At 49.8% G+C, this 20,610-nt stretch overlaps 2 protein-coding genes across 3 annotated transcripts in view; both read left to right on the top strand.

The window, feature by feature from the left end:
• GPR157 (G protein-coupled receptor 157) overlaps positions 1 to 11,923 on the top strand; it is a 67,348-nt gene extending 55,425 nt beyond the window's left edge. For both annotated transcript variants that reach the window (XM_043923517.1, XM_043923516.1), the window contains 3 exons: positions 4,721 to 4,934; positions 8,528 to 8,722; positions 9,167 to 11,923. In XM_043923517.1, the coding sequence (XP_043779452.1) occupies positions 4,721 to 4,934; positions 8,528 to 8,722; positions 9,167 to 9,379 (622 nt within the window). In that variant the 3' untranslated portion in view covers positions 9,380 to 11,923. The remainder of the gene's footprint in view (positions 1 to 4,720; positions 4,935 to 8,527; positions 8,723 to 9,166) is intronic.
• Positions 11,924 to 18,411: 6,488 nt separating this feature from the next.
• LOC122708164 (solute carrier family 2, facilitated glucose transporter member 5) overlaps positions 18,412 to 20,610 on the top strand; it is a 44,313-nt gene continuing 42,114 nt past the window's right edge. Inside the window, exon 1 of the mRNA XM_043924328.1 lies at positions 18,412 to 18,518. Coding sequence (XP_043780263.1) covers positions 18,465 to 18,518 — 54 coding nt within the window. The 5' untranslated portion in view covers positions 18,412 to 18,464. The remainder of the gene's footprint in view (positions 18,519 to 20,610) is intronic.

Consider the following 20,610-nt stretch of genomic DNA (forward strand, 5'->3'; position numbering starts at 1 on the left):
GACAGCTTGCTGATGCAATAGTTATAAAACTAGAAAGTCCAGGGAAACAGAGGAAGGGTGGGGTGCCTAGGCTTTTCACGCTGGCTCATTCTATTGGTGAATTCAAAACATAAGAACGGAAATAGGTGTGCAGGAAAGGAGGAAACAAGATGTCAGTGAGGGGCCAGCCCATAAAGACAGAGGAAGTAAACCTAGGCGACATCTAGGAAGATTGTTCACCCCACAGTATTCAGCCAGTGAGGAACTGGAGGAGGGACTTGCATGCTAGGGATAACTTGCGGATAACTTGATCCATGTAGCGACTCTGTGTGAACCTGCCCACCAGACACCCACTAGATGATCTTGCAAGACCATCATTAAAGCCTCACTTCCCGCTGCATGTTGTGTCTCCAAGACCATTCGTTTGAGTTTGGGCTGGTGAGCGTGTTTCTCACATTACGATCGATGTGTTAGTTTCTGCTTACAGCAACGTGAATCAGCTCTAAATACACATGTATTCCCTCTTTTTTGGATTTTCTTCGCACAGGTCATCCCAGAGCCCTGAGTAGAGTTCCCTGAGCTATACTGTAGGTTCTCATTAGTTATCTATTTTATGTGTTGTTGTTTAGTCACTAAGTCCTGTCTGACTCTTCTGCAACCCCATGGAGTGTATGTTAGCCTGCCAGGCTCCTCTGTCCATGGGATTTACCAAGCAAGACTACTGGAGCAGGTTGCCATTTTTCTCCAGGGGTTCAATCCAGGGATCAAACCAGTGTCTCTGGTGTCTCTTGCATCTGTAGGTGGATTGTTTACTGACTGGGCCACCTGGGAAGCCGGTCTATTTTATACAAAGTATCAATCGTGTAAATCCCAATCTGTCAATTCATTCCACTCCCCCTTACTCCCCTTTTACTTTGTATTAGTAAAACTCATAATCAGTTTGTGTGTGTGTGTGTATGTGTGTGTGTGTGTATGCAGACATCTTTCTGATGTTAAAACATCACCAACACGCCAGTGTCTTTACCTATAAATTACGCATCTGGTGGAGCCTGCTTGGCAGGGTGATTAGACCATCCCGCCCATTCCCTTCCCACGCTCCCTGAGATCACTCCTTTTCCCACCTCCACCCAGGTACCTCCCAGGCCGCTTCTGGCTCCAGTAAAGCTGCTGTCTGTGCTCAAGTTCAAAGAGCAGCTCTGATTGATCAACCCACAGTCTCAGCCCTTTCAAAACCTTTTGTCTATTTGGTCTTCCCTCTGGCTGTTTTCCAGCACAGACTCAGCTCCAGGCACACCCCAGTCACACAGAGGAGAGACATCACGTAGCTTTTGTCTGTCAGACCAAAAGTTGTAAAACCTGGAAATGTCACCCTGTGGTCCCCAGGTTTCCTTTGGGGGCCCTGGGGATGCTGAGGAGGGAAGGAGGCAGCTTCCTCCTGCCAAGCCTGTGCTGTCTTCCCCCCAGGATGGGGATCCCTGGCTCCCGTCCTGCCAGGGATGGTCTTGACTCACTGCTCTCCCACCTCTAACTTCAGGATTTCTGGTTCAGCCCTTTAACAGAAGTCCCCAACCTCTGGGATCTAATGCCTGATGATCTGAGGTGGAGCTGCTGTAACCATAATAGAAATAAAGTGCACAATGCATGTAATGTGTTTTGTTGTTCAGTCGCTAAGTTGTGTCTTGACTCTTTGCGACCCCATGAACTGCAGCACTCCAGGCTTTTCCATCTTGCACTATCTTCTGGAGCTTGCTCAAACTCATGTCCCTTGAATCGATGTTGCCATCCTCTGTCGTCCTCTTCTCCTCCTGCCTTCAATCTTCCCCAGCATCAGGGTCTTCTGATGAGTCAGTTCTTCACATCAGGTGGCCAAAGTATTGGAGCTTCAGCTTCAACATCAGTCCTTCCAATGAATATTCAGGGTTGATTTCCTGTAGGATCGACTGGTTTGATCTCTGTGCTGTCCAAGGGACACTCAACAGTCTTCTCCAACACCACATCCCAAAACCATCCTCCCCTACCCCTCAGTCTGTGGAAAAATTGTCTGCCATGAAACCAGTGCCTGGTGCCCAAAAGGTTGGAGACTGCTGCTTTAAAAGCCTTTCACCTCCTTTCAGTAATGTCCTTGCAGTGAACATTTAAGGGGTAAATTGGGAAAAGCTGTCTTGGCCACTGCGCTCATACTTCATTCATTCAGGAGGTCCTAGTTTTGCCCCGCCACATGCCAGGCACTGGTGTGGATGCTGAGATGGAGCAGTGAGCCCACATGGCCATCGCCTTCTGGAGCTCACAGTGGACACATGTTGTCCTTTACTAGGATGGCGTGAGGTTGTTTTTTTAAAACTGGAGGATAATTGCTTTACAATGTTGTGTTGGTTTCTGCCATACAACAGTGTTCATTGCAGTACTATTTACAATGGCTTGAGTTTTAAAATGGGAAACTTTTATTAAGACAAAATAGTTTGATAATAATATATATTAACTTAATAGATCATTAATTCTTCACAAGACAAGCATTTGGCTTCCCTGGTGGTCCAGTGATTAAGAATCCTCCTGCCAATGCAGGAGACATGGGTTCGATCCCTGGTTCAAGAAGATCCCACATGCCACAGAGCAACTAAGCCCATGTGCCACAACTACTGAGTCTGCACTCTAGAGTCTTCACCCTGGAGCCCTTCTCCACAACAAGAGAAGCCACTGCACTGCAACTAGAGAGTAGCCCCTGCCAATCACAACTGAGAAATCCCTCTCGCAGCAACCAAGACCCAGTGCAACCACAAATAAAGTTTATTTTTTTCTTTTTTTCTTTTTTTTTCACAAATAAAGTTTAAAAAAAAAATAGCACACTCCATTGTAAGTGTAACATAATAATCCCATAATCCTTTGATTTGGGTGGAATTTTGGCCCCTCCTGTTCAAGGGGGACGTGTCGCTTCTGCCTCCGGGCAGCCGGAGCTGCAGGGCTGTGGGGCTCCTGCAGAGGTCAGTGGAGGATGGACACCAAACCTCCCCCAGGCCCAGGGAGCTGACTTTCTCCTTTACATCACCATCCCCGCCCTGCCTCCTCCCCCATCCTGCAGCCTTTGGAGACCTTGATAGAAACACCGCTCTTCTAGCCTCCTTTTCGTAACAGACCAAGTGCAACTGGGATCAAATCATTGTTCCATGACTTTCAGAAAGAGCCGGCATCCCTTACACGGAGCCCTTGAGGTAGAACTGCTTTCCACACTAAGTGTTTTTCTAATGACCCTGTCCTGGTCACTGAGCAGCTGACCTGGGACATAGGCCTGTGTGTCCTCCTGGGGTCACAGGCCTCACACCTCCCTGGCGCCTGCACTGCAGGACTGGATCCTGGATCCTGGATCCTGGGACCTAGGGATGAGCCTGCCTGACATAAACATGGACACACCCTGTCCCGTGTGCGCACCTCACGCTGATCAGTTTATTCTGGTAATGACTGACTACAATGCTCTGCTCCAGGCACCGTGATCATCCCCAGTTGGTGCAGAAAAACACTGATGTGTTGCAACCACGCGGGGCAGGCCCGAGACTTGGACCCATCCTGTTGCATCACCGTCCAAGCTCTTAACTACCCTGCAGGCCTCCACATTAGCTTGTTTGTGTCCCTCTCACCGACTTGAAAGGTTTTTGGGGGAGACTGGTGTGGGGACCACCGGGGAGGGGCCTTGGGGCTCAGCCCTAATCTGGGCTGTGTTGCCATTGTGTTAAACTCTAGAAAAGTCCATCCAGCACTGCCTTGAGAGGGGGCTCTGCCCCTGCTCTAAGCTTTAGAGGGTCTCCTTGGGCTTCTCTGGTGGCTTAGATGGTAAAGAATCTGCTTGCAATGCAGGAGACTTGGGTTTGATCCCCAGGTTGGGAAGATCCCCTGGAGAAGGGAATGGCTACCCACTCCAGTATTCTTGCCTGGAGAATTCCATGAACAGAGTAGCCTGGCGGGCTACAGTCCATGGGGTCACAAGGAGTCAGACAGGACTGAGCAATTAACACACTTGGATCCTTGCCAGGGCCCAAGAAGACGTGTCTGCCTAGAGCCCGCCCCCTCTTCTAGTTCCTGCTACAGCTGCACGGGACCCTGACAGCCCCAAGCCACCAGTGTATGTATGCACTCCCGGACCCAGGCTGGCCACGGGGGCCTGTCTGCTAGTGGAGTGTGTGGATGATATTTGGCCGCGTGGGCTAATGTTTGCAGGTTGGTGCCCAGGCCTCCCAATGCAGGAAGGAGCTGGCTGTTCTGGTGCTATGGTGTGTGATTTTAGTCACTCAGTCGTGTCCACGGGATTTTCCAGGCAAGAGTACTGGAGTGGGTTGCCATTTCCTTCTCCAGAGGATCTTCCTGACCCAGGGATGGAACCCCTGTCTCCCACACTGTAGACAGACGCTTTACCATCTGAGCCACCCGGGAAGTGAGAGTGCTGTAGCATCCTAGGCTCTGAGGAGCCTGGCAATTCTGAATTTGAACCCAGCCTCCCAGCGCTTGGGAGGCTGTGTGTGTCCAGGTAGGAGGCCAGGACATCCCCTGTGTCCCCTTTCCTGGGCTTGGGCAGAGCAGGCTGGATTGGGGGCTTTGAGGACTCCCGCCCCTCTGCTCTCCAGGGACCCTGTCTGCTGCGGCCTTGGGAGAGCACTGGCCTTGTCTGCGCAGCATCCCGGTCTCTTCGCCCTTCCTGGCTTTGCTAGGAGCTGGGTCTGACCTCACCGCGGCCTGTTTGCTCCTTCCTCCTCAGCTGGGGGGTTCCGCTGGCCATCACCGTGGCAGCCGTGGCTCTGAAGAAGATCGGCTACGACGCCTCGGACGTGTCGGTGGGCTGGTGCTGGATCAACCTGGAGGCGGAGGACCGGGTGCTGTGGATGCTGCTGACCGGGAAGCTGTGGGAGCTGATGGCCTACGTCACCCTGCCCGTGCTCTACCTCCTCATCCGGAAGCACATTCACCGGGCGGTAGGTGCCCCCGGGGGGCCCGCCTGAGCTCTGTGTGGCCAGCGTGTCCCGGCGTCGGGGCCGGCCATCTCAGGGGAAGGACCAGTGACCGGGGAGAGTGAGGGAGGGTTTGCTCTGCATCACTCACCGTGACGCATGCCGAATTTTATAAGCACCGTGGGTTGTCTTGTTTGCTAATTACACAGCCCCGTCGGGGCGGGTCCTTTTATTCCTTCGTTTGTGGATAAGGAAACAAGGCTCACCAAGGTTAAGGGGCTCTCCAGACTCCTAGTGTCCTAGGAGGCTACGAGCGCAGCCTGCGGTCTGGGCCACAGCTCTCTACTGCCCCCTCCTGGACAGACCCATGCAGCTGTTTAACCTTGAAAGGAACCTGGATGAAAGATGCTTGCGTGCAGATGAGCACTAGCCAAATAAGAATTGACCCGGCAGGGCCCCACCCACACACCCTCCCCCCAAGGTGGGGGAGGGGAGGCCACAGACTTCCATAATCAGTGGTACAAATAATTCACTTCTTATTCTTGGTGATTAAAATATCCTAAGTGGTAGATTTTTCGGGCTCTCAGGAATTCAATAGACTGGGCTGATCAGAAGTCTGCTAGTTCTGGCAGGAAATTCTCGGAAAGAATGTTTTCCCTCTGATAATCCGACCGAATTGTTCCTTATGCTGGACTACCAGTTCGTTTCTGCAGATGTAAAGTACAGGCTTTCTCCTAGCCACGTCCAAGTCCTTGTTGTGATTGTTAAGTCACTAAGTTGTGTCTGACTCTTTTGCAATCCCATGGACTGTAGCCCGCCTGTAGCCAGGCTCCTCTGTCCATAGGATCTCCCAGGTGAGAATCCTGGAGTGGGTTGCCATTCCTTTCTCCGGGGGATCTTCCCAACCCAGGAATCGAAACCACATCTGCATTGGCAGATGGATTCTTTACTGCTGACCCAGCAGGGAACCCAATCAAGTGCAAACTACTACCCCAGAAATGCTCAGATTAGCCCATCCATTGATCTGCTCAAGCATTCATTCAGTGCATTTTTGTTGAGCATCTACTATACATAAAAGTTCTGTGTGGCAATGGGAGTTTCTAATGAGAATTCAAGCATGGTTCCTGCACTCCTAGGAGGAGGCAGAGATGTAACTCCAATGGAAGATAAAATATGGCATGTGGCTGGTGTGGTAGCAGAGTGAAAGCTCTGGGGACAGATTTCCTGGCTTATCCTGCTGATGTGGTGCCTGTCTTTCTGTTTTGCTCTGCGTTTTCAAGACTGAAATTGTAGGGGAGAATGTCCCCATCTTTCGAGTGTGCTGCAGGCTCAATGGCCATTTCCAAGTGTGTGAGGTGCTCCTCGCAGCTGTCTGAGACCTGATCCCCACCCTGTACTCCTATCTGTCTCCTGAAACACACACTTCGGGTTTTGTTTTTACTTGAAAATCTACCTGATTCTCACTCCTCCCTGCCGCCCTCTTGTGGCTCAACTTGGAGTCACTGACAGAGATGCTGGCAGGTGTACCAATGGGTCTGAGATCCTCTCGGTCTCTGAAGGGCTTTTTAGTTGGTCTTCTGTCTGGGCTGGGGGTGCCCTTCTCACCCCCTATTTCCTACTGCCCTAGGAGGGTTCCAGGGCTCCCAGATGGAAGTTCCCAGAAGCCCCACCAGGCTCTGCCCAGGACTCCCCCCTCCCCGCCCACCCCCCCCAGCTGCAGCTCTTGCCTGTGTCTGTCTTTTTTTTTTTTCTTTTGGCGGTTTGGCCACCTGATGCGAAGAGCTGACTCATTTGAAAAGACCCTGATGTTGGGAAAGATTGAAGGCAGGAGGAGAAGGGGACGACAGAGGATGAGATGGTTAGATGGCATCACCGACTCAATGGACATGAGTTTGGGGAGACTCTGGGAGCTGGTGATGGACAGGGAGGCCTGGCGTGCTGAGGTTCATGGGGTCACAAAGAGTCGGACACAACTGAGCGACTGAACTGAACTGAACTGGTGGGGCATGTATGTGGGAGGGAGCTTGTGCAGAGGCCCGGGGGTGGGGTGTGCCTGGCATGTTTGGAGGATTAGGAGGTCTGTGTGGCTGGAGCAGAATAAACATGAGGAATGTGGCAGGAATGAGGTCAGAGAGAGCTAGAGTTGGGGATTTTGTAAGGAACGTATGAAATGAGGAGTCACCAAGAGCTTGGAGTGGAAGACTGGCTTGATCTGACTTAGGTCTGTGTTGTTGTTTTAATTTTTACAATGTTGTGTTGGTTTCTGCCATACAACAGTGTGAATTGGACATAATTGTACATACATCCCCTCCCTCCATAGCCTCCCTGCCCTCCCGTCCCCCACCACAGAGCACCACACAGGGCTCCCTGTGCTATCCGGCAACTTCTCAGCAGCCATCCAGCTTATGGGGGCTTCCCTGGAGGCTCAGATGGTAAAGAATCTGCCTGCCATGCAGGAGACCTGGATCCCTGGGTCAGGAAGATCCCCTGGAGAAGGGAATGGCTACCTACTCCAGCATTTTTGCCTTGGGAAATCCCACAGACAGAGGAGCCTGGCAGGCTACAGTCCATGGGGTCACAAAGAGTCAGATATGACTGAGTGACTAGCGCTTTTGTCTGTCTTATGCCTGATAGTGTATATATGTTGATGCTACTTTCTCTCTTTGTCCCACTTTCTCCTTCCCTCACTGGGTCCACAAGTCTGTTCTCTGTATCTTTGTCTCCATTGCTGCCCTGCAGATAGGTTCATCAGTACCATTTTTCTAGATTCCCTATATATGTGTTAATATATGATATTTGTTTTTCTCTTTCTGACTTACTTCAGTCAGTATAACAGGCTGTAGGTTCATCCACCTCACTAGAACTGACTCAGATTTTTTATGGCTGAGTAATATGCCATTATGTATATGTACCACATCTTCTTTATCCATTCATCTGTCAGTGGACATCTAGGTTGCTTCTGTGTCCTGGCTGTTGTAAATAATGCAGTAATGAACATTGGTTTTCAAGGAACCATGCTGCATTTGTGTTGAGAGTGACGTTGCGGTGGGGAGGGGGTTGGGGTGGTCAGGGCGACGGAGGGAGACCAGTGAAGAGGCAGTGGCAACCGTCCAGAGAAGTGGTGGAGGTGCCTGGACCTGGCTGGTGGCGGTGACCGTGGACAGAACTTCCAGGTCTGGGTCTGTTTTGAAGGCAGGACCTGCAGGGCTTGCCTTTGGGGTGGACGTGAGCTGTCGCACGGAGACAGGAACCAAAGACCACTCCCAAGCTTGGGGCCCAGGCAGCTGGAAGGACAGGGCTCCTGTTAGCTGAGATGGGAAAGCAGGCAGTAGGCTTGGGCGCGAGGTCAGGCATCTGCTGTGAACATGAGAGGCTTCCGACATGCTTTAGACACCCACGTGAGGATGTGGAGTGGCCAGTGGGTGGATAAGACGGGCCGGAGATGGAACTTGGGCTGCCAGCCTCAGGCACTGCATGCCTCACGTCCTCCCGCTCCATCCAGTGTGTGTCCCCAGGAGGAGTGGGGAGACAGCAGCCCAGGGCAGGGGAGGGAGTGGGGAGGAGGGCCCCAGCTCACGTCACTCATCTCACATCTGCTCTCTGCCTTCCCCGCACAGCGCGAGGAGCTCTCAGAGTACCGGCCCATCGTCTCCGAAGTGCACCGGCTCCAGCGCCACACCTCTGTGGCCGATAAGAAGCTGGTCCTCATCCCGCTCATCTTCATTTGCCTCCGGGTCTGGAGCACCGTGCGCTTCGTCCTGACCCTCTGTGGCTCCCCAGCGGTGCGGATGCCGGTGCTGGTGGTTTTGCATGTAGGTCTGCCCTCCCCTGCCTGGCCGGCCGCAGGGTCAGCGGGGCAGGCAAGCCCCAACGCTCCGTCCAGCCTGGGCGGGTTGGGGGGCCCTGCTCCCCTGTGCCCTCCTCCATGCCCTGCCTGACAGGGAGCCTTGACGAGAGAAGGTGGAAGGTCAGCGTGCCTCCAGGGCAGCCCGTGGGCATTGAGTTGCTGTCCCATGGCCTAGGAGTAACCCCAGGACAGTGGACTGACCCTTAGCCCTTCCAAACCCAGAAGACTCAAGGCATGCCTTCAAGTTCAGGCCTGCCGGTGCTCTGTCGGGGGTCCTGGTGGCCAGGGTGGGACCCAGGATGGGTCCCCAGAGGTGGAGACGAGGTCCTGGGTCCCCTGCTCCTCCCTGCCTGTGTTGCTCAGACCCGCTCAGCCCTGGCACTCATGCGTCTTCCTTTCTCCCTGCCAGGGCATTGGGAACACCTTCCAGGGAGGCGCCAACTGCATCATGTTCGTCTTCTGCACCCGCGCAGTCAGGACCCGACTCCTCTCTCTCTGCTGTTGCTGCACCCCTCAGCCTCCCGCCGCCGAGAGCCTGGCCGGCCCTCCCAAGGCCCCTGTGCCCTCCAAGAGCGAGTCTCAGAGGCCCAGGCGGACCCCAAACGAACTTCCAAGCACCTGAGCTGCTTCCCTCCTAGTTCCGGGCGTGGGTGCGGCCGACCTGGGGCCTCCTGCCGTTGCAGCTCCTGACCCCCATGGGGAGCAGCGCAAACTCAGCTTGTCTACCTCCTCGACCCTCAGGCACATCCCCCTCACGCCGCGTCCTTCGGCACTGGGGGGGATTCCGTCAGCACGAGGGCTGCACTGAGAGTCAGGGAAACCAGTGGTTCATGAGCACTGCCAGTTGGCCTTGTGGTCCAGGAGTCTGGGGCCCCTGACCACACGGCACTGTTTACAGTCGGAGGGACCCACATGGGTGGGAAAGGCAGCAAGAGATACATGTACAACTGTGCACCCATCCTCAATAAACTGTCAGGGTGCCAAAGAAAGGGGCCCCCACCGAGATAACACAGAGCAGATTCCTGGTTTGTCAGAGCGTCAGGATTCCCCTGAGAGCCTGGCTTTTCCTGGATGGCTTTACTGGTCAATGCAAGGGTCAGTTACCTTGAACCAGGAGGTTCCCTAGTGACCAGCATGGGCACAGCTTTACACAGCGGCTCAGGATGGCCAGTCTGCAGGGGCCTCCTGAATTGTGTCCATGGGCTCCCTGCCCTTGATGGAGATGGTGTGGCCAGGATCCAGACTCCTGCCTCCATGAGACACTTAACGTTGGGGAAGGATTGGGCTTCCCTGGTGGCTCAGATGGTAAAGAATCTGCCTACAATGCAGGAGACCCAGGGATGGAGCCCTGGAGAAGGGAATGGCTACCCACTCCAGTAATTCTTGCCTGGAGATTGCTGATTTACTCACTTTCTAGGTTAATTTTTTATAGGAAAGGCAACCAGAGAGTTAGGAAATCACCCAAATACTGATTTTTTCCTGAAGGGGAAAGTTAGGGGAATTGGTTGGGGGGCATGACACATGCATCCTGGGGTGATTTGAAAGAAAAAGGATTTAAAAGAAGCATCCGTTAACTCTATTGTCTATGACTCTTCCACCACCCCTTTCCTCTTTAGGTCAGAAAACAGTTCTCTGTTAAGTCACAGAAGCCACTGGCTAAGAAGGGAGGTGTACCTGTCACTGGGACGGGGGGCTTGAGGAGGAGGAGTCGAACTTAACAGGTGCTGCCCCTCCATTAGGTGCCCCTTCCGTGGGTCCCACGAGCACTCTGCATAACTGCAGAGATGTTCTAAACCCGTAAAATGGTTCTGGATTAAAATCAAAGCCACAGCTACTGTTGATCCCTTTTTTACTCTCAAAAGCAAAATCTGTAACAGGAAGAGACTGGAAGGAAGAGTCCTCTACAGAACTAGGTTGAAAACGCTCTTGTTGGGTTTCTTTTTTAAAAAAGATTTTATGAAAATCAGCAAGGGGTGAACATCCCTTTAGGATTCAGAGAAAGTTCCGGGCTGCTTGGCAGGAGGGTACTCTGCTTACAGAAATGGCCTACGTTGGGGGAGTTGGTGTTCCCCTAAGGATGTTACAGCACACCTTGGGGGCCCAGAGGGTAAAGAGCCTCACGTTAGCTTCTAGAATGGAGCAGAAATTCAGGAAGTTGCTGCTGCAAAGAGGAAAATCAGTCATGGGTGAGTTAGAGTATGGGCCCCAGGGGAGAATGATGCTAGACTACCTCCAGTTCTCAAGGGGGCCCCAGAGGCCTTGGATCAGATGGTGCAACACTGCTGCCTTCTGGGCGTGGCCTCTAAGGACAAGCCTGAGACCTGGGTTTCCCCAGACCGGATGTAGCCAGGAAACACCTGCAGAAGGAGTCCGGCACAGCGAAGAGCACCTCTGCTGTGCTGTCTGCTTTTCTGAAAATCACCCCAAAGATGCACCTATTTCCATTCCCTCCCTCTGCTCCCCACCCCATCTCTGTAGATGGGTGAAAGTGTTCCTGTGAGTGGGGAACAGGTGAGGGCAGGGGAGGGACTCGTTCTTGTGCCCAGAGGCTGGCAAACAGCAGCATCTCCTTTCTCAGTCAGGTCAGTCTAGCTGGGCGGGTGGAGTTCAGAGCAGTAGAACGAGTAGAATAAAGCCCCTTTCTGAACTCCAGGAGGGGTTCCTGCTTCATATGAGAGCAAGACAGAAGTGCGTTCCTCTTACACGCGGTGGGGCTCCTGTGGGTTCTCTCTCTGTGTCAGTGTAGTTAAAGGTTATCTACCCTCATTTCCCAGGCACCGCTGGATGACCTCAGCCTGCACAGGGGCTGTGAGCTCAGCCCGAGCCCCGCTCTTCTCAGGCACTTTTTGAACCTTGGTCTTTTTCTCAGGTTTACTAAGCACTTTCTGCCTCTTTGTACTTCTGAGCTTCTGAATTGTGTCTGTTTTCGGTTTTTGTGTGTGTGTGTGTGTTTGTTTTTTAATAAAGATTATGACTTTAGCCTTGGTTGAAGGTGCAGACAGAGCTCTGCATGCATCCATGACAAGAAAAAGAATGTTTTTGCAGACTTCCTGTAGCAGCATAATGACATTGAGAGAGGTTTTTTTGCACATGCAAAGTTGTCATGAAAACCCTGACTGGGTCAAGGCCAATGTGGCTATTTTAAATAAAATATTTTTCTTTTGTGTATTTGGTAAACTGATTGCCGTTGATGTAAGTAGAGCTGGGCAGGGTGGCTCAGACTGATCTGTGCTGTAGGGGCATGGCCAGCACCTTCCACACCGTTGGGCCCTGGAGACAATGTCTGGGTCCTTGTCTGTGGGCAAAAGCAGTCAAGTGGGAGGCCACCTGGTTGGCACCTGAGTTTGCCTGATAGAGACACTGGTGTTGGTGGTGGTTGGAGGACAGGGGTAGTGGTGTTTAGAATACAGATTCCCAGGCCCCTTCCCATCTGAGGATCAACAGATCCAAGTTTCAGGGGCTCACAGCTTGAGGCTAAACTCTCCTGAGTGAGACACTTCAGCCACTGAGCCACCAGCCCTGTCTCCCTGCATGATTTTATCATGAGGCTCAGTGACCCACTGCAGTGGCTGCTAAGGTTCCCTGGTGGCTGGGGACTGCTGGAGCACAAGCGCTCTCAGCCTTCCAGAACCAACCATCAGAGCCCACTGTCTCACTCTATGCAGACCCTCACAGCCCATGCAGCCCTGCCTTCACGTCTCTTTTTTTTTTAACTGCTATATCTTGGGGAACTTTGCTTCCCAAAGTGCTGCTTGTTAATTTGTTCGATTTCCTGGATTTTGTAAGGCTAAAAATACATTCACTATCAAGAGGATGAAAGGACAAGCCACAGACTGAAAGAAAATATATGCAAAAGAGATGATGGATGTTAGCTTATTGTCATCATTTCACACTATTGGTGAATCACCATCACACTGTACGCTTTGATACAGCTTAAGGATATGTGTCAACTATTTCTCAGTGAAACTGGGAGGAGGGGGAGACACATCTGTATCTTACCAACATACACAGTGGACTGTCTAACACTCAGGAAGAAGAAAACAACCTGATTAAGAAATGGGGCAAAGACCTTAACAGGTGCCTACCAAATATTAATAAGATACATGGGTGGCAAATATGCATTTGAAAAGATGCTCCACATCTCACGTCACCAAGTAACACAAATTAGAACAAGGAGACACTACTACACACCTAGGAGAACGGCCAAGATCCAGAACAATGACACCACCAAATGCTGGGAAGTATGTGGAGCAACAGGAGCTCTCATTCACTGCTTATGGGAATGCGACATAGTGCAGCCACACTGGAAGAGCGTTGTGTGGTTTCTTCTTATGCTGTTACCGTACAATCCACCCATTGTGCTCCTTGCTATTTACCCAAACAAGTGGAAAACTTATGTCCTCACAAAAACCTACGTATGAATGTTTGTAGCAGCTTTATCCATAACTGCCCAAAGCTTGGAAGCAATCAAGATACCCTTCAGTAGGTGAATGGATAAATAAACTGTGGTGCACCCAGACAGTGGGGCTTCCCTGGTCGCTCAGGGGTAAGGAATCTGACTGCCAATGCAGGAGACAAGGGTTTGATCCCTGGGTCAGGAAGATTCTCTTGAGCAGCAAATGGCAACCCACTCCAGTGTTCTTGTCTGGGAAATTCCATGGACAGAGGAACCTGGCAGGTTACAGTCCATGGGGTCACAAAAGAGTCAGACATGACTTAGCAACTAAACAACAATCCAGACAGTGGAACATTACTCAGCATTAAATGGAAAAGAGCTGTGAAGTCATAAAAAGATAGGAAACTTAAATGCATTCCTAAGTGAAAGAAGCCAGTCTGCAAAGGCTATATCCTGTATGATTCCAACATAAGATATCCTGGAAAGGGCAAGAATGATGGAGACAGAAAAGACTAGTGGTTGCCAGGGGCTGAGGAAGAGAGGTGGAACACAGGGAGTTTTTAGGGCAGTGAAAACACTCTGTATGACCCTGGTTCGGGATGATCCCCTGGAGGAGGGCACAGTGACCCACTCCAGTATTCTTGCTTGGAGCATCCCATGGACAGAGGAGCCTGGTGGACCACAGCCTATAAGGGTTGCAAAGAGTCAGACATGACTGAAGTGACTTGCCACAACATGCACCCTGTGATGATGGATACTTGTCAACACAGATTTATCTAAACACACAGGATGTCCAACACCAAGAGGGACCCCTGATGTAAACTGTGCACTCTGGGTGGTAATGACATGTTAGCACATCTTCATCCCAAGTAACAGGTGAACCATTGGTGGGAGGTGTTGATGATGGAGAGAGTTGTGCAAGAGTGGGAGCAAGGGTCACATTGAAAATCTGTATCTTCCCTTTGATTTTGCTATAAACCTAAAACTCCTCTAAAAATAAAGTCTTAATATAATTAAGTAATTGAAAAATACATAGACTAGCCCCTAGAAATGGCTTGCATCTTTTTTATATTAATTTTGTTATTAAGATGCAACATGGGGGGAAGGATAGATTGAGAATTTGGGAAGATAATAAGGACCTACAGTATAGCACAGGGACTCTGGTGAATATTCTGTAATAACCTAAATGGGAAAGAATTTGAAAAAGAATAGATCCATGTATATGTATAACTGAATCACTTTACTGTAGACTTGAAACTAACAACATTGTTAATCAGCTATGCTCCAAGATAAAATAAAAAATTTTTAATTAAAAAAATAAAATGATCAAAAAAAGATGCAACGCACACAAACTTCTACAATACAAAATCAGCAGTGTCCTGCTTCTTCCAGGCAACCACTTGGGAGAGTTTTTTGCTACTCTCTCTTGCCTGGGTCCCCACATCTTGAACCAGACACTATGCACTTAGCTGAGAGAAAATGGAAAAAGCCTTTCCCAACTGGTGCTGAGAAACCTTCCAGAGACCCTCTGCTCCTCATTAGGTGCTGTGTGCCTCTCTCTGTCCATCCCGCCTCTTCTTGGTGACCCTTCATCATCTTTCTCTGATCTTCCCACCAGCCTCCTCATCTGGCTCAGGGAGGCTCTGACCACCCGAGGCACAGTCTGGCCAGGCAGCCCAGCCTGAAGAACTCCAGTGGCTGGGAACAGTCCCAACTCTCAAGTCTCCTCCAACCTGCACCTGTCACCTCTTCAGGTTTCCCTCCATGCTTCTCATCCCAGCGGACAACACACCTTTTCATGCTAGTGATGTGTGCAGTTTTTCCAAACCCCAACAAGGAATTCTCTGACCCCAGCTGTAGGACCAGCTGGGTGTTCCACCTTTCAGCTCTACCTGGAGAGCATCACATCCACAGGTGAAGGGCTCAGTCCCGAAGACTGCCTCCCCACTTCAGACACCAGCTCAAAGTCCAGGCTGTCAGCTGTGCTTCTGATCAACCATCTGTAGATGGGAGGTTCCAAGACCCCCTCTTTGGGTCTGATCAATTTGCTAGATTAACTCACAAAAGTCAAAAAACATTTTACTTATTAGATCACTGCTTATTACCAAGGATACAATTAGAAACAGCCCAAGGGCAGATGTGCATAGGGCCAGGTATGGGGAAAGGACGCAGGTCTTTCATGCCTCTGAGTCCTACTTTCCCCAAACCCCTGGGTTCTCCTGTCCTTTTGTGTCCTTTTGTGGAGGCATCATGCATGATTGATTAAATCATTGACTACTGGTGGTTGACTCAACCTCTGGCCCCTTCCTCCTCCAGGAGGCTGAGGAGGTGGGACTGAAATTTCCAACGCCCTAATCAGGGGGCTGGTTCCCTTGTCAACAAGCCCCATTCTTTGTTTACACAGTGCTTTTTCAAAAGTCACCTCATTGACATAACAAAGACACCCTCAATGCTGAGGAAATTCCAAGTATCTTAGCATCTCTGTGCCAGGAACAGATTAAGATGAAATACAGATTTCTGATTATAAATAATAATATCATAATGCTGTTCCCTCTCCCTGGAAAGCCCTCCTTTTCCCTTCTTACTTGACTCTCTACTTCTGGCAAGTATTCTTGCCCTCAAGCAGCAGACACCCTGAAGTGCACCTCCCTCTGCTCCATAGCCTTCTAAGCAGACCTCTGAGATGCCATGGTGTCCATAGAGACCAGAAGTTCCAAGGACCACTCTGTTGGGCCTGTTCCCCCAAAACCAGTGGGGTTCTGGGCACAGAGTGAGACCCTGGCATCATCCCAGCCTGTACATGGGGCCTAAAACTTTCACATATGAAAAGTTAGAAGTTTGGGGGGAAGAGATGAATGACTTTCTGAATGAAGCATGTAGGTGCCCCCCTCAAAAAAAAAAAAACAAAAAAACACAAAAACCCTCCAATTCAGAATCGGTTGTTAGAACAGAATCCAGGTTCCATGAGGAAAAAGTTTTCCTGGTGTTAAATGGGGTTAAGACATTGATAGGAGTTAATAGCTAGTGTTTACTGAGATCTTATTACAGTAGGGCCAAATGAGGTTGCCCTTTTCATCAAAGTCCCTAGTGACTGCGTGGGTGGCAGGTCTGCCACTGAGCCAGCCCTGCCTATTGATAAGACAAAGCCATGCATTGCTGGCAGGATAAGGAAAAGCATTCTCAACAGGGCCTTAGTAGGTCTCAGCTGGTAAAGAATCTGCCTGCAATGCGGGAGACTTGGGATCGATCCCTGGGTCGGGAAGATCCCTGGAGAAGGGAACGGCTACCCACGCAAGTATTATGGCCTGGAGAATTCCATGGACTGTATAGTCTGTGGGGTCACCAAGGGTTGGACATAACTGAGCAACTTTCACTTCACTTTACAGAGTGGGAGGGACATTTAGTGGGATATTTAGTGACATTTTTGTTTTTTGGCTGCACAGCCTAGCTTATGAGATCTTAGTTCCCTCACCAGGAATCAAACCTGTGTCCCCTGACCTGGAAGCATGGAACCCTAACCACGAGACAATCAGTGGCACTTTTTAAAAATTCTGGCTGCACACAGGGGCATTTGAGACCTTAGTTCCCTGACCAGGAATCAAACCCACCACCCCTGCATTGAAAGACAGAGTCTTAACCTCTGGAAGTTGCACATTTTTGAAGTGTGATTTGAAATGGGTCTTTTAATGTGCTTGGGATTGGGCAAGGATTATGATATCACAGTTTTGGATTAGAGGGTATTAGTGAGGTAAGGCTCTGAAGGTAAAGAATTCTCTGAGTTCTGGGTGTAAACTGTCACAATGCTTTCTGTTAAAGAATGTTTAGTGTTTCTTGAAAGTTCTTGGAGGGAACTAGATGTTACTTGTGGAAATGAAAAAATGTTGCCCACTCTTCCAGTTCTACAAGTCATTAGCCCCTGACTGACAGCACACCCTGAAAGGAATTCAGGATGAAGCACCCTGTGTTCTGGGTACATGGGCCTCTAGACAGTTGAGATGCATATCTAAGGAAGAATTTTCATGACCCCAGATTCTCTGCACTTCCCATGTAGAATAAAGCACTAAAATCATTAACTGGAGATATCTGGTTTTTGTGATTGGCAGTCACCTTTTACCAAGATATAGGCTTCCCTGGTGGCTCAGTGGTAAAAGAATTTGCCTGCCAATACAGGAGATGTAGATTTAGTCCTGGGGTTGGGAAGATCCCCTGGAGAAGGAAATAGCCACCCACTCAAGTATTCTTGCCTGGGGAATCCCGTGGACAGAGGAGCCTGGCAGGCTACAGTTCATGGGGTTGCAAAAGAGTCAGGCATGATTTAGCAACTAAACAACAACAGCAAGGCTTGACTACATGTATTTCCCAGTCAAAAAAATTTCATATACATTCTCCTCCAACTCCAAACTCTGGAAGTTTAGAGCTAGCTGAGAGACTGTCTCCCAGGCTATAGTCCTCAGTATGATAACTGAGTAAAATTCAACTTACAGCTCTTATATTGAGCTTTTTTTTTTTCTTTTCCCACTTGACTCTTGCAACTTATATCTTTCTGGGCCAGTCTCCTAGGCATAGTAAAGCAATACTGATGAGGCCAGTCACATCTTCACCCAGCCACATTTTGGCAGGCAAGCCTTCGTCCAAGGAAAGGGGTCAGGAGAGAGACAGGTGTGAAAAATGAAGCACTGAAAGGAGAGAAACTGTGTCAAACAAGACTCTGCCATTCCTAATTATGTGATTCTAGGCAAATAATCATGACCTCTCTGCGTCTCAATTTCATCAAAAAAGGAGAGAATCATGAAATTAACGTGAGACCCAGTGCTCAGTACAATGACTGAGCCCAAGGAATGCTCTGCAAGCCCCCTCCCTCCCATCACTGTGATCAGTTACCTTGTCTGTGTTCCCTAAGTCCCTAAGTGCCACAGAAGATCCTACTACTTCCTGCCCCACCCCCAAAGCTGGATCCTCCCCTCCTTCCAGTGCCCCAGGCCCAGCTCCATAAGCAACAATCTCACACTCACTCCTGCTGAGCGGTCCCTATTTAACAAGTGTTTGGGGAATTTCTCACGACCATTATGTCGGAGATGAGAGCAGACTCTCCCTTCTTCTAATCTTTCTGCAGCTTTTCTTCTCCCTGAACACAGCAAATCCCTGGATTTGCCTGGACCTGTTGTACCTGGGAGAGCTCCTTAAATACCAGCGGCCAGCCTTTGTCTTGTCCTGGTCTTCAGCCCCACCACCCCGGGAGGAAAAGCAGGCTGAAAGCATTGTGGAGAGTCGGAGGGCAGGTGCCATCTGAAGTGAACCAACCAACACTGAGATGAGAGACATGAGTGACGACGAGAGCACTGGGAATACTGTGTCAGCCCTGGGGGTAAGCCTGCCCTGGCCGGGCACAGAGCCGGGAGAACTCGGGGCTGGGTGTCTGGGGAGAGTCGCTGATGCCACATTTGCTTTCAGGCAAAGCACGAAGTGGTGCTTCTGACTTTCCTGAGAGCCAGGACCACCTGGGCTTCTGGTTAAAATGCAGGTTCTGATTTGAGCAGGTCTGGGAACTTCTCACAAGCTTCCAGGTGAGACGGCTGCTGCCAATCCACAGACCTGGGAGACCTAGAGGAACTCTGGTTGCGGGGTCTTCAAGAGTGTGGTCAGATGCTTGCAGGGTTTAGCTTCCAGGGGAACTTGAGTGGCTAGGCAGCACCCATTGGGCTGTTGGCTTCCATAATATGCTCCTTAAGATCCTAGTTGTGTTGCTGGACAAAATCTTGGCTTTCTCTGCCCCCTGAAGCCGAATAAAAAATCTGGAGACAGAGTTTGGAGGAAATAGAAAGGTGGCTTTAATTTCCAGCCAGTGGAGAGGGAAGCAGTAGGTTCATGCCTCAAAAACTGTGCCCCCTGCTTGAGGAGTCTAGAGGTTTATATAAGATGAGGGCTTGCAGTCAGGAGTCGGTGATGAGGAACAAAGGTGTTAGGATCTTGATTTCTTTCTCTTCCATTGTTTCCAAGGCAGTCGTAGGCTGGCGCCAGTAAACCAGTAATTGAGTTTTGCAGTTTGGTGGCTCTGCGGCCTTCTTTCTGATGTGTAACTACTAGGGGAAGGGTGTTATAAGGGTAAATACCAGATACAGGATGTATTTAGCATAGAGTCAAAGGATAATAGGTGCGAAATGTAACTCCTGCAGAGTTAGGGAGCAGAAAAGCAAACTTAGAGAAATGCAGTTAAAGTAAAAAAAAACTAGGAATGTTCAGGCCTGCTTACCATTGTCTTGACCTTCTTTGTTCTCAGGAATGGGAAAGAAAAAAACTCATTCCTCTTTTTCCTTTTCGCTGCAACAGTTGGAAATGTAAAACGTGTTATCTGGTCCTGGGACATCAATGTGGCATCAGATTCTAGGGGACGCTGTAACTGCCCAGCCACAGACCAACTGGAAGCGAGGGTGGCACCGATTTAAAGACTTTGCTGATGTCGACTAAAAACTACAGTTACAACCTGAAAGTAGAGAGTTATTTTATTTGGTGAGAATGTTTAGGACTCCGAGTCTGGGAGATAGCATCTCAGTAGCTCTGAGAAAACTGCTCCAAGGAGGCAGGAGGGAAAGTCAGGCTACAAACAAGTTTGTAACACAGGGAGCAGGCAATCTGAACATCGAAGATCAGATACTAAGTTAAGGAGTTTAGCGTTTTATATATGGGAAGCTGCAAGCCTCTGGGCTCACTGAATTCATTCCTTTCATATGCACCTCAGCTATCTGGGACCGAATCCTATTTCCTTGTTCCCCTTAAGGAGTGAGGATGTGGCAGATGGCTGCTTCTTTCATTCCCCCAGTTCCTCAGCAACCACCGTGGGGGGTGGCAGCATCCATGGAGCCCTCATTCACATTTGGAGGCCAGAAATCGCTGAAGGCTGTGACATTTCTTGTTTATTGATATGGCAGGAGATATCTTCATTTCACACTGTTATCTGTGATGCTCCCACCAAGGTTGATTTCGAACAGCTGTAGGAAAAATCATGTGCTTCCATGGAAAGTCGTGCATTGCTCACAGTGTACTTCCTGTTGGCACGAGGCTCTACCCCTGTACTACCTTTGAGCTTACAGTTCTGCGAGTTGTAGGTACCTGATGCTGGAACTTACACAATTCAACATAAAAAAAAAAAAAAAATTCCAATACCAAATTTTCAAATGGGCAGAGGATATGAATAGATGGTTTATTTCCAAGACATACAGATGGCCAACAGATACATGAAAAGATACCCAAGGTTGCTAATCATCAAGGAAATTCAAGTCAAAGCCACCATATCACCTTATACCTCTCAGAGCGGCTATTAGCAAAAAGACAACAAAGAAGTGTTGATGTGGATGTAAGGAGAAGGGAATCCTTGCACTGTTGGTGGGAATGTAAATTGGTGCAACAGTTATTGTTGTCGGCTAAAATCTTGGCTTTCTCTGCCTATCGAAGCTGAATAA

This window comes from Cervus elaphus, chromosome 14, assembly GCF_910594005.1.
Source record: "Cervus elaphus chromosome 14, mCerEla1.1, whole genome shotgun sequence".
NCBI lineage: Eukaryota > Metazoa > Chordata > Mammalia > Artiodactyla > Cervidae > Cervus > Cervus elaphus.